The sequence below is a fragment of the Rhinichthys klamathensis genome, unplaced genomic scaffold, assembly GCF_029890125.1.
Source record: "Rhinichthys klamathensis goyatoka isolate OS25496 unplaced genomic scaffold, OSU_Roscu_1.1 h1tg000180l_1, whole genome shotgun sequence".
NCBI lineage: Eukaryota > Metazoa > Chordata > Actinopteri > Cypriniformes > Leuciscidae > Rhinichthys > Rhinichthys klamathensis.
Window position 1 is genome coordinate 152,238 of NW_026606708.1, and position 15,879 is coordinate 168,116.

Consider the following 15,879-nt stretch of genomic DNA (forward strand, 5'->3'; position numbering starts at 1 on the left):
TGTATAAAATTTATCGCAGTAAAGCCATTTCTAATGTTACAAAAGAGTTCTATTTTAGATAGATGCTGTTGTTTTGAACTTTCTATTCATAAAAGAATCCTAAAAAAGTGTATCAGTTTCCAACAAAAAACATTAAGCCACACAACTGGTTTCAACATTGATAATAATAAGAAATGTTTACTGAGCAGCAAATCAGCATATTAGAATGTTAATTTGGTCTCATTTTGCATATTTGTTTACAGACCAGTTTATAACCACTTAAACTTGTGTGTGTGTGTGTGTGTGTGTGTGTGTGTGTGTGTGTGTGTGTGTGTGTGTGTGTGTGTGTGTGTGTGTGTGTGTGTGTGTGTGTGTGTGTGTGTGTGTGTGTGTTTTATGTGTAAAGGCTGCTTGACGATTTCATAGATAATATGAAGTTCCGTGTGGAGTTCACAGTGAATCGTCTCCCATTAAAACTGCAACACAGAGCTGTACACATGGCGGTCCAGCACAACCTCAGAGATGTGCTGTTCCCCGTGGGCTCAAGGAATGTGACCCCTGTTTCTCCCCCTGCACTGAGGTCAGTAAGACCCATCTGGACTGAATCTGTGCTACTAAATCATATTTTAGTGAAACATTATGGAGTATTTCAGCTGGATGTGTGTGTGTGTCTCTAGACTCTTTGATCAACAGCTTGAGAGGAACCCTGAACAGAAAACTGCAGTATGTAACATCGTTGCCGGTACGTCCAAGCCGGCACCGTACCTGGTGTTTGGACCTCCTGGCACTGGTAAAACCGTCACGATAGTAGAAGCCATCAAACAGGTAAAACTAGTTATCATGTTCAACTAAATCATCACATCTCATTGTGTCTGTATGCAAAATGTAATAAGCAGAACTGCTATTGTGATTGCTTCTTTCCCTCTCTCTGTCTTTTATCTCTCAGGTGGAGAAGAATATACCCGATGCCTATATCCTAGCTTGCGCTCCTTCTAACAGTGCTGCTGATCAACTGTGTGAAAAGTTGATCACTAGTCAACATGTTGATGCACGTAAAATATACCGACTCTACGCTAGTTCACGCAATCCAAATGAAATCCCTCAAGTCTTACAGGTTAGTGCTTGTTGTGTGACTTGATTTATTAATTAAAGGTTTAATTAAATGAACACAATAAAAATGGGAAGTTATGATGGAAAATATAGAATAACAGTAGTACATGTTTACTTTTCATTTTTAAAATAAAAACCTCAAACAAAAAAGTTCCACATGGATTCAATATTGTTACGAGCTGGAGAAAGCAGGCTGAGGGACGGATCTAAACCCAGGGTTTTTAATAAAATAACACATTAAACAGATAACACAGAATTCAAGGAACAAAACCACAACAATTACATGTACTGTACAACAACTGACAAAGTAACAAGTAAAACACGAGGGCTATAAATACACAGGAGCAAACAAGCTTAACAAGGTAATGAGGAAACAAGATACACCTGGGGAGACGAATCAACATGAAAAATCACAAATGCTGCGTCCCAATTCGCCTACTTATACTACGCCCTAAAAGTATGTACTCTTTTTGTGAAGAAAAAGTACATACTTTTGAGTGTGTAGCAAAAGAGTAGGCAAGCTTTGGGACATACTACTTCGTCATCTTTAACGGACAGATCTGTCGCATGCATCCTATCACCGTAAACTGCCCTGTCAATCATCTCGTCACAGTTAAAATCCTCCATTCAATCTAATATAACTTCTTACCATTTCGGAGAGAATTGTTGTCGCACGTTCATCTGCCAGTCATGGGTCTTTCATGCGGAGACTCTCCTCGTGTGTTTGGAATTTGAATATAATAATGCATTTAAAAGTTAATGGCTAAACGTATCTTTGCAAAAGTTCACAATGCTGCTGCAGATGCAATATAATAATGTAGACAACATTGAATAAATACATTTTCGTCAGGTTAGTTAGATACTGATAATTAATCACTCAAACCCCTTTATCTAAACCTCTCTACATAACCGTCGGACTCGCGCGTCCTCCATGTATGTGGTTTTTGAACACTTTTCATTCGTGTTTGTAGTTCTAACCGAATCCTCGTCCAACGCGCAATGGGTTGTGGGCAATATCAGCCGTTAGAGTGCGCATCGATCTGCACTTCGGATTCTGACCGGATATAGTAGACCATCCGGGTCTCTTTGGGACACTCATTTCAACATACTACGATTTGGGACGTACTAATTCTATTTTCGAATACTATTTAGGACGGATAGTATGCGAATTGGGACGCAGCAAAAGAACTACAAAACATGGCACAAGACAGGAAATACCAAAAGTCCTCACACAAGACAGGGGAACACAGGCTGAGATCGTGACAAATATAAATATTTAAGCTTTACATAAATACATATTATTGTTTTATGATTGAATCACTCAGTTTCTAGTTTAACTCAGCTAAAGAATTTCAAGTTGAAAAAATTAAAAGCAAATGGTAATGCAAATATGACAATAGCAGCCTTAACTTGGAATTATCTTTGCACCACACCACGTTTTTTTCTGTCCTTTGTGCTAGGCTCAATGTGTAACATTTTGAAGAAACATTACTTCTGTTTGAACCACTTGTTCAAAAAGACTTTGATGTCACAATTTTAAATATTATGTCAGAGATCTAATCATTATAAAGGGGGGGAAAGACGTGCATACAGCATTATTAAAAAATATACAGTGAAGGCATATTTTAATTTTAATAACAGCAAAATGTATGTGTTTGACATCGTTTAACCCTTTAAAATGTAATTTAAGTAGTTTAGATATTCAACCAATTTAAATCTATCAAATGATGTGCTATATTTAATAATCTTATATTATGATAATTTCAGTAGTTTCAGTAGCATGGGAATACAGAGGGAGTTGTTTGTAGTTTTGTTGTTGTTGACTGTGTTTTTGTGTGTTTAGAACAACAGTAATGTGGAAGGAGGAATGATTATTTTCCCATGCAAAGAGGATCTAATGTCCTACAAGATCCTGGTCAGCACTCTAGTCACCGCAGGCAGGTGAAGGGCGTCATCTTATACAAACACAGTACTCTCTAACATGCACACAGCAGCCAATAGGTAAAGAGTGTTTATGTGTGTCTGTGTTGGTAGACTGGTCAGTGGGGGTTTTCCTGTGGATCATTTTTCTTACATCTTTGTGGATGAGGCAGGACATGCTGTGGAGTCAGAGACCATCATCAGTGTGGGAGGTGGAACACTTTACAGAATAACACTGAAAACCATCAGACCTTTAAATAGAGATCAGTCTGTGGTAGCATTTCTCAATTCTAATCATTGTGTGGGTGTGTTTAGGACTGCTGAATGCAGAGACTGGGCAGCTTGTTTTGGCTGGAGATCCCAAGCAGCTGGGACCAATCCTGAGATCTCCTTTTGCTATTAAATACGGACTGGGTGAGATACAAATGAATGCACATACAGTATACTCTGTGGTAGAATTCCCCTACGCACCTGACTTAAGTTAATTATTACATCATTTTTTCTCCAATATGATTGGTTCTTCACACAGTCGCCTGAAAAAGAAAAGACACCCTATTGAATTATATGGTTTTATGTATCAGGAGGACATAATAAAAAATCGTCTGGTCCTTGGTAGGTCTTAAAATTAGGTAAATACAACCTCAGATGAACAACAACACATGACATATTACACCATGTCATTTATTTAACAAAAATAAAGCCAAAATGTAAAAGCCATGGGTGACAAACTAAGTACACCCTTACTGCTTCCATAGAAATTAAGAGTAAGTAGCAGCCAGGCGCTGCAAATCATATGTCTTTGTTTAATTGATTGTCAACTCTATATAAGAAGTTTTGGCAGTTCGCTTGTCTGGAGCATTCAGGTGTGTTAACACAATGCCAAGGAGGAAAGACATCAGCAATAATCTTAAAGAAGCAATTGTTGCTGCCATCAATCTGAAAAGGGTTATAAGGCCATTTCCAAACAATTGGAGTCCATTATTCTACAGTAAGGAAGATTATTCACAAGTGGAAAACATTCAAGACAGTTGCCAATCTTCCCAGGAGTGGACGTCCCAGCAAATTCACTTCAAGGTCAGACTGTACAATGCTCAGAGAAATCACAAAACACCCAAGAACTATACCTCAGACTCTACAGGCCTCAGTTAACATGTTAAATGTTAAAGTTCATAGCAGTACAATTAGTAAAAAGATGGGACAAGTATGGCACGTTTGGAAGCTTCTTCTCTCTTAAAAGAACATGGCTGCATGGCTTAGGTTTGCGAAGTGGCATCTGAACAAACCTCAAGACTTCTGGAACAATGTCTTTTGGACAGACGAGACCAAAGTGGAGATGTTTGGTCATAACCCACAGTGCCAAGTTAGACAAAACCTAAACACAGCATATCAGCACAAACACCTCATACCAACGGTCCATCACGCTGATGGAGGGTTGATGATTTTTGGCTTGTTTTACAGCCAGAGGACCTGGGCACCTTGCAGTCATTGAGTCGACCATGAACTCCTCTGTATACCAAAGTATTCTAGAGTCAAATGTGAGGCCGTCCAACAGCTAAAGGTTGGCCGAAATTGGGTCTTGCCACAGGACAATGATCCCAAGCACACCAGCAAATCTACAACAGAATGGCTGAAAAAGAAAAGAATCAAGGTGTTCCACTGGCCCAGTCAAAGTTCAGACCTCAACCCGACTGAAATGTTGCGACAGGAACTTAAGAGAGCTGTGCATAAACAAATGCCTGCAAACCTCATTGAACTGAAGCAATGTTGTAAAAAAGAGCGGGCCAAAATTCCTCCAGAACAATGCGAGAGACTGATACTGTCATACAAAAAACGGTTCCTTCAACTTATTGCTGCTAAAAGTGGCTCTACAAGCAATTGAATCATAGTTTGTCACCCATGGCTTTATTTTTGTTAAATAAATAATGACACTGTGTAATATGTCATTTATTGTTGTTCATCTGAGGTTGTATTTACTTAATTTTAAGACCTGCTAACAACCAGAAGATTTTTATTATGTTCTGATATGTAAAACCATAAAATTCTAAAGGGTGTCCTTTTTTTTCACATGACTGTTATGTATAAATCTCTGTTACTAGCTAAAAGCAAATTTGGATTCCTTGATACTTCCGCTTGTTGCTAGGGTCATGAGGTTATATATATATATATATATATATATATATATATATATATATACAGTATAATATATATAAATGAACTAGACAGCTTTTGTTTCCCCTTTTGTTATATTCAGATACACTAACTTTGGCCCAAGTGTAAGCATAAAAATGCATAAGCATATACATGTTAATCCTGCAATAAAAAGAAATGAAAGGTATGTTTAAAATTAAAAATTTCCTTCACAACAATAAATGTGTTTTTAGGTCTTTCTTTGCTGGAGAGGCTGATGACACAAAATGAACTTTATCAGAAAGGTACTACAGGATACGACAACCGTTATGTCACCAAACTGCTGCGGAACTACAGGTAAAGTCTGAATAATTCAGAGACCTCATCTAAAAAACTATGAATTGATTAATTGTCTGACCGACTAGCTGGTCTCAAGGAAGCCCTAAATAATTGGGGTCCATCAGAGGAAACATGTTCACACAATATGTGTTAAATAAAACTGTAACATTTTACAATAAGGTTTCAATTGTTAATATTAGCGAACTACATTAGTTTACATGAACTAACAGTGTGACTTTTAAAGCATTTATTAATCTTAGTTAGTCAAAACTTACTAATACATTATTGACATCAAAAGTTGTATCTGTTAATATTATGTAATGGACCTGAGCTAACATGAACTAACTATGAACAGTTACATTTTTTATTAACTAACATTAACAAAGATTAACTACAAACTGTATTGATCTTTGTAAGTTAATGTTACTTATTGCATTAACTAATATTAACTAATGGAACGTTTTTGATGGAGTACAACCGAATGGGACAAGCACACAGGCCTCAAGGCTGAAGTAACTATTTTGAACTTGTCTGGGGGAAAATTCTGATATACGTAGAGAAAGTTTCCAAAATGTATACTGCAGATCAAAAATTCCTAAACCTCTGTGTGGAGAAAGTACAGATGGTTATGAATGAGGCACACATACCACCTAGAGCCATTTGTCTTTTTGATTTAGTAGTTTTGGCTTGTAGCCAGTAGTAGAAGACCTTATCTGCTTAGTAACAGAGAGCCATGCTCAGCAAAGATAGAGGCACAACCCATTACTAAAAAGAAAACATAAGACCTTGAACATAAATTTCACTCCCGACCATGAATGAACATGGGAAACGGAGAAAGCTGCTGTGTGTCTGGGTTTTTGCTATGTAGAATGGAAAAAGGCACTAGAAAACTTTTATTCACAAGTCTTCGGAGGGCAGGATGTCATATGAAACCTTTGGGAAAGGGCCAATCTGAGTAAAATAGGTTGGGATAGTTTTTTTAAATATATTTTGTATGTACATTTAAAATGAGACTTTTGTCCGAATTACATTTTAGGGCCACTGTATTAAGTCTATTTTTTAACTCTCTATTTACCATTTTTCACTCTCACTTTCTCTCTCTCTCTCTCTCTCTCTCTCTCTCTCTCTCTCTCTCTCTCTCTCTCTCTCTCTCTCTCTCTCTCTCTCTCTCTCTCTCTCTCTCTCTCTCTCTCTCTCTCTCTCTCTCTCTCTCTCTCTCTCTCTCTCTCTCTCTCTCTCCAGGTCTCATCCATCCATTCTGAAGGTTCCTAATGAGTTGTTCTATGATGGAGAGTTGCTGTCATGTGCAGATGTGATCAGCTCTAACCAGTACTGCAGCTGGGAGTACCTGCCCAAAAGAGTAAGACATCCCAGACACTCAAGCCTGATAAAAAGCATTTCAACAATTTCAAGACAATATATTTTGATTAGGTATGATGCGGTGAGATGATGAAAACATTTTTTTTATATATATATTTTTTATAAAGAATAAAGTAATAACAAATTAAGAATGAATACAAGTCAAACTTTTAATAATTGAGTACAATATTGAAATAAAAGGAATCTTACTTCAAAATAAATGACGTAAATCTAAAGCCTAAGTCTGAGATCTAGGATCTGAGATCTTAGTATAATAATCTTTCAAAGAGAGAGAGAACTGAAGCGCCCTTGAAGCAAAGAGCAAGAAGAAGAAGTGAACAAGGGCAAGAGCATACATACAGTGTTTAAGTCAGATAAAGAAGTTCAAGTCAACTATCCATTATGTCATACGGTTGTGCAACAGCTGGGTCGGTATAACCTGGTCAAAGGCTACAGCTGCAGAAATAGATAGACAAAAATAGATGTGTTGTGGTTTTGACATCTTTAGAACAAAGATTTTTTTTGTAATCAGATTTAACATTAATAGCAAAAAGCTATTATTATTATTTTTAGCTAGAAATTTGGTTTTATGTAGCTGATTTCACTGTAAAAAAATATATTGTTGGTTTAACTTTAAAAAGTAAGTTACCTGGTTTTCTTAAAATTTTGAGTTCATTGAAATAAAAAAAATAGTTGAGTTAATACAATAAAGGAGATTGGTTTAATAAATAGGAACTCAAAATATTATGTTATCTGAACCACATTAATTATCTAAGTTTATTTGACAAAAGATAAAAAGTTGTGATGATAAATCATGAAAATGTTTTTTTTACAGTGTAGAGGATATACATCTGTGCCAATACCCTCACCATGTCTATTACATTATGCATTTGCTGTATTTGGCTGTATTTGAGAGACTGATACTGTCATACAAAAAACAGTTCCTTCAACTTATTGCTGCTAAAAGTGGCTCTACAAGCAATTGAATCATAGTTTGTCACCCATGGCTTTATTTTTGTTAAATAAATAATGACACTGTGTGATATGTCATTTGTTGTTGTTCATCTGAGGTTGTATTTACGTAATTTTAAAACCTGCTAACAACCAGATGATTTTTTATTATGTTCTGATATGTAAAACCATACAATTCTAGATGTTTATTAATAAAATTCTGGTGTTTAAGTGGTCATGAAGACCTTGTGTAGTAAGTGAGTGTAGAACTTTTGATTACCCAATGGGACACACTTACAACATAGCTTTATTTACATGATTTTCAGTACTTTGCTAAATGTCTGTTCAATAGTCCCTATGTAACAAACAACACAATTTAGTCATTGTGATGCTTCCATTTAAGTAATAAAAAGCAGTTTCATATTTTGCAAAATAAACATACTCTTCTCTGCACCAATAAAATGTGCAACACTACGTTTTACTTCCAAATTACACTGAAAAAAATTATAAACGCTACACTTTTGTTTTTGCCCCCATTTTTCATAAACTGAACTCAAAGATCTAAGACTTTTTCAATGTACACAAAAGGCCTATTTCTCTGAAATATTGTTCACAAACCTGTCTAAATCTGTGTGATTATTGCACAGGTGTGCCTTAGGCTGGCCACAATAAAAGGCCATTCTAAAATGTGCAGTTTTACTGTATTGGGGGTGGGGTCCGAAAACCGGTCAGTATCTGGTGTGACCACCATTTGCCTCACACAGTGCAACACATCTCCTTCGGTTGATCAGGTTGTTGATTGTGGCGGCCTGTGGAATGTTGGTCCACTCCTCTTCAATGGCTGTGTGAAGTTGCTGGATATTGGCAGGACCTGGAACACGCTGTCGTATACGCCTATCCAGAGCATCCCAAACATGCTCAGTGGGTGACATGTCTGGTGAGTATGCTGGCCATGCAAGAACTGGGATGTTTTCAGCGTCCAGGAATTGTGTACAGACAACATGGGGCCGTGCATTATCATGCTGCAACATGAGGTGATGGTCGTGGATGAATGGCACTACATGGGCCTCAGGATCTCGTCACGGTATCTCTGTGCATTCAAAATGCCATCAATAAAATGCACCTGTGTTCGCTGTCCATAACATAACCCCACCGCAAATGGGGGCAAAAATGGGGGCAAAAACAAAAGTGTTGCGTTTATAATTTTGTTCAGTGTATTTGTAATATCTAATTAATTTAAATGATAGTTTTCCTTGACATCACATAATTTTGCGGCATATGAGTGGGGCACAGACGCTATGTTAGGACATCCACCAATGAAGAAGCAAACTAATTTTTAACTTCACTGATCATATGGTTGTGGCGTCATTAAAGGGATAGTTCACCCAAAAAATTTAAATTCTGTCATCATTTACTCACCCTTAAGTTGTTCCAAACCTGTATGAATTTGTCTTCTGCTGAATAATTTAATTCACATTACCAACAGCAAGTACTTTATAGTAGTCTGCTGTCACTTTAAGAGCTAATGCACTGATCCAACATATTGATGCATATGTGTTCCCTTTCGAGAGGTTCCTCCTATTGCGTAAGTAGCTTACGCTATGGGAAAACTCCTTTTCTCGAGAAATATTGAAGTCTTTATGTTAAACGCATTGCAGCTGCACAGCATACAGCAATGAGCGAGGCAGCTCGGTCATTGGCTGTGCTGCGGCAACTGCACGAACCTATGACGGGGCGACTCTGAACCCGCTTCCAATGAGCGTGCTTCGCGCCCGCGCGCGTCAGAGCCCGCCAAGATGGGCGTGGCCAAGGGCTATATATTGGGAGCCCCGTCGTCTGAGTTCTTTAGATTTAATTTCCTTCAGCAAAGACCTTCTCTTCGCTGGATCCTCCGGATTTTTGGAGTCTTTTCGCCGCCGCCGTCGACAAGCCTACAGCAGGACTGCTACGAGGATGCCGGCGCCTTCAGCCGCCTTCGATCGCCTTCTACTAAGCCATCCGGCGCCCATCACCTATATCCTTTCAAAGCTACCAGTGTTCGCCCCCGCGACACTTTTCTAAAAGAGTAAATTAACTGGGCGTTGTTTCAAATGCCTTCCTGCGCCTCGTGTCGAGGCCCTCTTCAGGACGGGGATCGTCACATCATCTGCACCCGCTGCCTGGGACCGGACCACGCAGAGGCTGCCCTTACTCGAGGCGGATGCCCCGAGTGTGACGCCCTGGGCCTCACCGAGCTGCCCGCTCGCTTCGCCGCTTTCGCTGCGAAAGAGCCCACCTCCACCGTGCTACCATCCCCTCTGGTCGAGCCGCGCAAGAAGAAGCGCCCCTCACAGAGGCCGCCAGAGCACGCGGTTTGCAGTGACGTCATGCCGGGCCAATCACCGCGTGCTTCACCACCACCCGAAGACTCCCCGCCGCCAGTCCAGTTCACACAGGCGGACTAGGGATGGGACGAAATATCGTTTGACAAAATATCGCGATACAAAACGTGACGAAACGCATCGAGGTCGAAAAAAAATGGATCGCGAAATAAAGATAGATGGCACTGCTGCATGATTTGCGTAGTATATAAATAATTTAGTATATTATATGTGTGTGTGTATGTATATGGGGAAGACATACAGTCTATGGTGGCAGGCTGGCAGCACCATCTGCTGATCAAGCAGGGTAAAACTAAATGAAAAAAAAAATTATATCCGGGGAACGGTGCGGTACGTCATCACGTCAAGACAGCGCATGTTGCAACAACAACACTGCAGTCTACAGCGAGCTAACAAATATTAGCATCAGTACCGACTGCCTTGCCCCCAAACAGCCGATTATGGAGTCAAATGTATATCTATACCGTAAAACTTAAAATAGTAGCCCGGGCTTTTATTTTCCCAAATCATTGAACTGCACCGGCTTGTATTTGAGACAGGCGTCTATATGAGACCGGCCTTTATAATTTAGTGTTGAGATGTTGTTCATTGAGTCTAACTAAGTAAGCCTAGAGTCTCTAATCTCTAAAAATCTCCAAATGCTCCACGTGAAACTGCGGTCCTCCGACCTTTTACTATCGCGTCAATTGATTTTGATTAATATGCGCGAGGGAGAGTGAGCAAGACAGTGCTCGTGTTGTTTGAAGACGTGAGAGTGCGCGCGCGCGGCCGGGGCGCTCTCTCTCTCTCTCTCTCTCTCTCTCTCTCTGCTCGTTATGCGCCCTGTCAAGCGCAGCAGTCATTCTATTCTACATCACTCACCGATCAAAATAGGCTTTGGCGGGACACACATTTGCTTTAGCGGCCGCCAAAAAGCGGACGATCTGACGGGTTTTAGAAGGTTAAATACAACCCAAAACTAAAAAACAGACCCGGCCTCTATTTGAGACCGGCCTTTATTTACCCAAACCTGCAGCCACACCAGGCGTGTAAAAGAGACAGGTGTCTATTTGGGACTCGGCTATTATTTGAAGTTTTACGGTATGCTACATCAGTGCCCAGTGAGCGTGTCTTTTCCACAGCAGGAGACATTGTGTCAGCTCAAAGACCACTGATTACACCAGAACATGTTGATATGTTAGTTTTTTTGAAGAAGAACCAGTCCTGAGATAACTTAACCTAGGATTAGAGCAGCACTAAGGGAGTGTTCTTGTTTGTGTTTGGCCAGTTAGGCCTTGTGTTTCCCTGTGTGCAGCTGAAACAAAAATAAATAAGTTGTTGTTATACAGTAATATTATCTTCTTTTTTTTTCCTTTTTTGATATCGTATCGTGACGTATCGTATCGTGACCCTGGCATATCGAGGTGCATCGTATCGTGAGTTTAAGTGTATCGTCCCATCCCTAAGGCGGACCAGCACCCCTCCAGCAAAGCGATGGGTCTCGTCTCGTTTGGCGCGTCAGGGGATGACGACGAAAAGGATGACAGCCTTTCCTTTGATGCTGCATCCGACGACTGGCCGGGCTCGTCCTTCGACCCCGCGCCATCGATGTTAGCGGGCACGAGCACGGGCTCCAGCATGGACTCGGAGATCGTCCGCATCCTGTCTAAGGCCGTGGAAGACCTCGGGCTCGATTGGTCTTCCCCGGAAGAACCCGCCCGCAGCCGACTGGACGAGTGGTTCCTGCAGGGGCGCCGGCAGGCTCCTCGGCAAAGGCCCTCCCCTTTCTTCCCGGAAGTTCACGACGAACTCACGAAGTCGTGGAAAGCCCCGCACTCCGCTCGCCTGAAGCCTTCTTTCTCTTCGTCGCTCTCCTCTGTGGACGGCGCGAAAGAAAGAGGCTACGAGGGGACTCCGCCCCTCGAGGAGGCTGTGGCCAATCACCTGTGCCCACCCTCCACCGCTGGATGGAAAGCCAAAGCTTCTCATCCCTCGAAGCCTTGCCGATCTACCTCAGCTCTCGCCGGTCGCGCATACGCCGCCGCCGGCCAAGCTGCGTCAGCGCTTCACTCCATGGCGGTCCTCCAAGTATTCCAAGCCAAACTTCTCTGCACCATGGACGAGTCTGGACCTGATCCTGAGGCATTCAAGGATCTGCGCAGCGCCACCGACATAGCACTGCGAGCCACTAAAGCCACCGCCCAATCCATCGGCCGTGCCATGGCTAACCTGACTGTCCTTGAGCACCATCTGTGGCTGACGCTAACAGAGATGAAGGAGGCAGATAAGGCGTCGTTCCTCGACGCGCCTATCTCCCAAAGCGGCATGTTCGGACCAGCGGTGAAGGAGTTCGCTGAGCGCTTCACCGAAGCCCGTAAGGATTCGCAGGCTATGCGTCACTTCCTGCCCAAGCGATCTAGCTCATCGCAGAGCCGCCAAAGGCCGCCTCAGCAGCAGCAGCGAGTCAAGACGGCACCTCCCGTCTCTCAGCCCAGACCTGAAATTGACTTCCGACGCCGCTCGCGCTCTGCCAACAGGAAGCAACCGCCCGAGCGACGGGGACCTCGGCCCAAGATTGTGCTGAACCCAGAGCCTCGTAAGTCTTCCTAGCTACAAGAAGAAAAAGAGAGAGCGCGTGTCTCGCAAAAGCCGGACCGCTCTCTCCAAAACGTTTAAAACATTACCCAGTCCCCTTACAGGCGGCTGGAAATGTCTGTACAGCAGCCAATGGGCCAGCCGCACAGCTCGCTCACCTGCAAACAAACGCCGTTTTTACGGCGACACACAGAAATCACATAAAGAGCCATTTTCTGCCTGTGTCATTAAAGGGTCACGTGTCCACACTAAAGTGCGCATTCCCACATATCAAAACTGTCAAAGCAGTGCCAAATGCTTCCCCAGCTCAGGCTGGACGCCCCATAAATGTAGATTGTGTGCCCACTGTCATGTATGCACCACTACACATAAGCACTGTTCCCACAGTTATAAACACTTCCCCAGTAAAAGCGGGAAATTCTATAAGAGTAGCGCGTGTGCCCGCTGTTATGCACGCACCCCAACTCACAAACACTGTTTATATGGCCAAAACCCTCCCGCCACGAGCGGGAAGTTTTATGAAAGTGGCGCGCGTGCCTACCACAGTCTATGCACCCCCACCCATAAGCACTGTCCATACAGTCTTAAACATTTCCCCAACTCACACTGTGAGCATTACGGATGTGGCGAGCGTGCCTGTAATCTCACACGCACCCCTGCACTCGGCATTCAACAAAGCTGCTCAGCGCGCACCTCTGAGAGCTGTAAGCTCAGTATTAGCACAGGGCGATTTGCCGGCGGGAGCCATACGTCACTGCGACACGCCCCCAGCCAGCATTCAGCCCATATTTGTGCGAGCGAAAGCTTGGGAAAATATCCCCGGCATGCCGAAATGGGTTTTGAACATAATAAAACACGGTTACTCGCTTCAATTCGCTCGCAGACCGCCCCGCTTCACAGCGGTGGTCGAGACGAAAGTGAGAAAAGATGTTTCACATGTTCTACGCACCGAGGTGCTCAAACTGATAGAGAAGGGCGCTTGGAAACAGTCCCTCCCTCTATGAGCGAGGCAGGTTTTTACAGTCGCTATTTTCTCGTTCCGAAGAAGGATGGTGGTCTCCGCCCCATTCTAGATCTCAGACATCTGAACAAAGCTTTAATGATTCGCTCGTTCAGAATGTTAACAACCAAGCATATCCTCGCGCAAGTTCGCCCGGGGGATTGGTTTCTATCAGTGGATCTGAAAGACGCTTACTTTCACATTCCGATAGCGCCTCATCACAGGCCATTTCTGAGATTCGCTTTCGAGGGACAGTCATACCAGTACACAGTACTACCATTCGGCCTGTCACTGGCACCCCGTACATTCACGAAATGTATGGATGCAGCACTTTCCCCCCGAGACAGCGGGGAGTGCGAATACTGAATTATCTCGACGATTGGCTAGTCCTAGCACAATCAGAGAGCCTGTTAGTGACACACAGGTCTTGGATTATCAGTCATCTAGAATGCCTGGGTCTAAGAATCAATTTTGCAAAGAGCATGCTATCCCCCAGCCAGAATATTTCTTTTCTGGGAATAGTGCTAGACTCAGTGCAGATGACGGCGCGCCTCTCATCAGAGCGCGCGCTCACTATCCGGCGCCTTGCAACATCGTTCAGAGCGGGCGCGCGTGCCCCCGTCAAGCGATTTCAAAGAATGCTCGGTCTCATGGCCTCGGCATCAGCTGTACTCCAGCTAGGATTGTTGCACATGCGTCCTCTCCAACGCTGGCTCAAAAGCCGTGTCCCCACTCACGCGTGGCGCTCGTGCCACTTTTTAATCAGAGCGAATCACGGCTGCATAAAAGCCCTGACGCCCTGGAAAGCTGTCGACTGGTATCAGTCCGGTGTGAGTTTGGGCGTGAACACAAGGAGAAAAATGATCACGACAGATGCTTCCAAAATAGGTTGGAGGGCTCTTTACGAGGGCAGGCCTGTCTCCGGCTTGTCGTCAAACCCGGAGAAGCGCCTACATATAAACTGTCTGGAATTGAAAGCGGTCGCTTTGGCTCTCAGAGCCCTGTTTCCATACCTGAAGGACGAGCACGTCCTGGTCCGAACGGACAACATGACGGTAGTCTCGTATATAAATCGTCAGGGTGGACTCAGGTCGAGCTCCCTGCACTCGATGGCCAGGGAACTCATCCTATGGTCCCAGCGCAACCTGCGCTCGCTGAGAGCAGCGCATGTGCCAGGTGTTCTGAACCAGGGAGCGGACATGCTGTCCAGAGACAAAGTTCTCCCAGGAGAATGGTCTCTCCACCCCCTGACGATTCAGTGGTTATGGCAAACCTTTGGCAGAGCAGAGGTCGACCTCTTTGCCTCCAAGGAAAATACGCACTGCCCTCTCTTCTTTTCAAAGAGCACAGACGCGCTCGCCCAAATCTGCCCGAGCCGCCCGCTGTATGCCTTCCCTCCGGTCGCGATGCTACCTCAGGTCATCAGTCGGATCAGGGAGGAGAAATGTGCAGTGCTCCTGGTAGCCCCACTCTGGAAGAACCAGACGTGGTTTCCAGAACTGATGCAGATGATGCAATCTGCCCCATGGCCGATTCCGCTGAGGCTAGACCTCCTCAGGCAGGCCAACGGGATGATCCTCCATCCCCGCCCCGATCTGTGGGCCCTCCATGCATGGCCCCTCAACGGGTTCCCGGGAACCTCCCCAGTGGAGTGTTGAGAACCATCACTGAGGCGCAAGCGCCCTCTACGAGGCGCTTATATGCCCAAAAATGGAAGGTGTTCAGTGACTGGTGTAAATCCAGAAACCTGAACCCTGAGACATGCGAGGTACCGAGTGTGCTCGTTTTCTTACAAGAGCTGTTGGAGGCAGGCCGCACCCCCTCCACGCTCAAAGTATATGTGGCTGCCATAGCGGCATCACACGACCCTGTAGAAGGACGCACACTAGGGAAAAACTACCTAGTTGTTCGTTTCCTGAGGGGCGCCAGGAGGATAAATCCCCCACGCCCCCCCTCAGTGCCGATCCGGGACCTGTCCACGGTCCTGGACGCACTCAAAAGTGCCCCGTTCGAACCCCTCCGAACTGTGCACCTTAAACAGCTCTCGCTCAAAACTGCTCCATTGCTGGCTCTCGCCTCGGTCAAGAGAGTGGGCGACCTGCACGCGCTGTCATCAAGCGCTGCCTGCCTGGAGTTTGG

At 43.8% G+C, this 15,879-nt stretch overlaps 1 protein-coding gene across 1 annotated transcript in view; it reads left to right on the plus strand.

Moving 5' to 3' along the window:
* Nucleotides 1–15,879, plus strand: part of LOC130094534 (putative helicase mov-10-B.1) — a 34,158-nt gene that overhangs the window by 12,101 nt on the left and 6,178 nt on the right. Inside the window, exons 9-16 of the mRNA XM_056260854.1 lie at nt 386–559; nt 657–804; nt 926–1,093; nt 2,933–3,030; nt 3,124–3,221; nt 3,325–3,423; nt 5,391–5,493; nt 6,718–6,835. Coding sequence (XP_056116829.1) covers nt 386–559; nt 657–804; nt 926–1,093; nt 2,933–3,030; nt 3,124–3,221; nt 3,325–3,423; nt 5,391–5,493; nt 6,718–6,835 — 1,006 coding nt within the window. The remainder of the gene's footprint in view (nt 1–385; nt 560–656; nt 805–925; nt 1,094–2,932; nt 3,031–3,123; nt 3,222–3,324; nt 3,424–5,390; nt 5,494–6,717; nt 6,836–15,879) is intronic.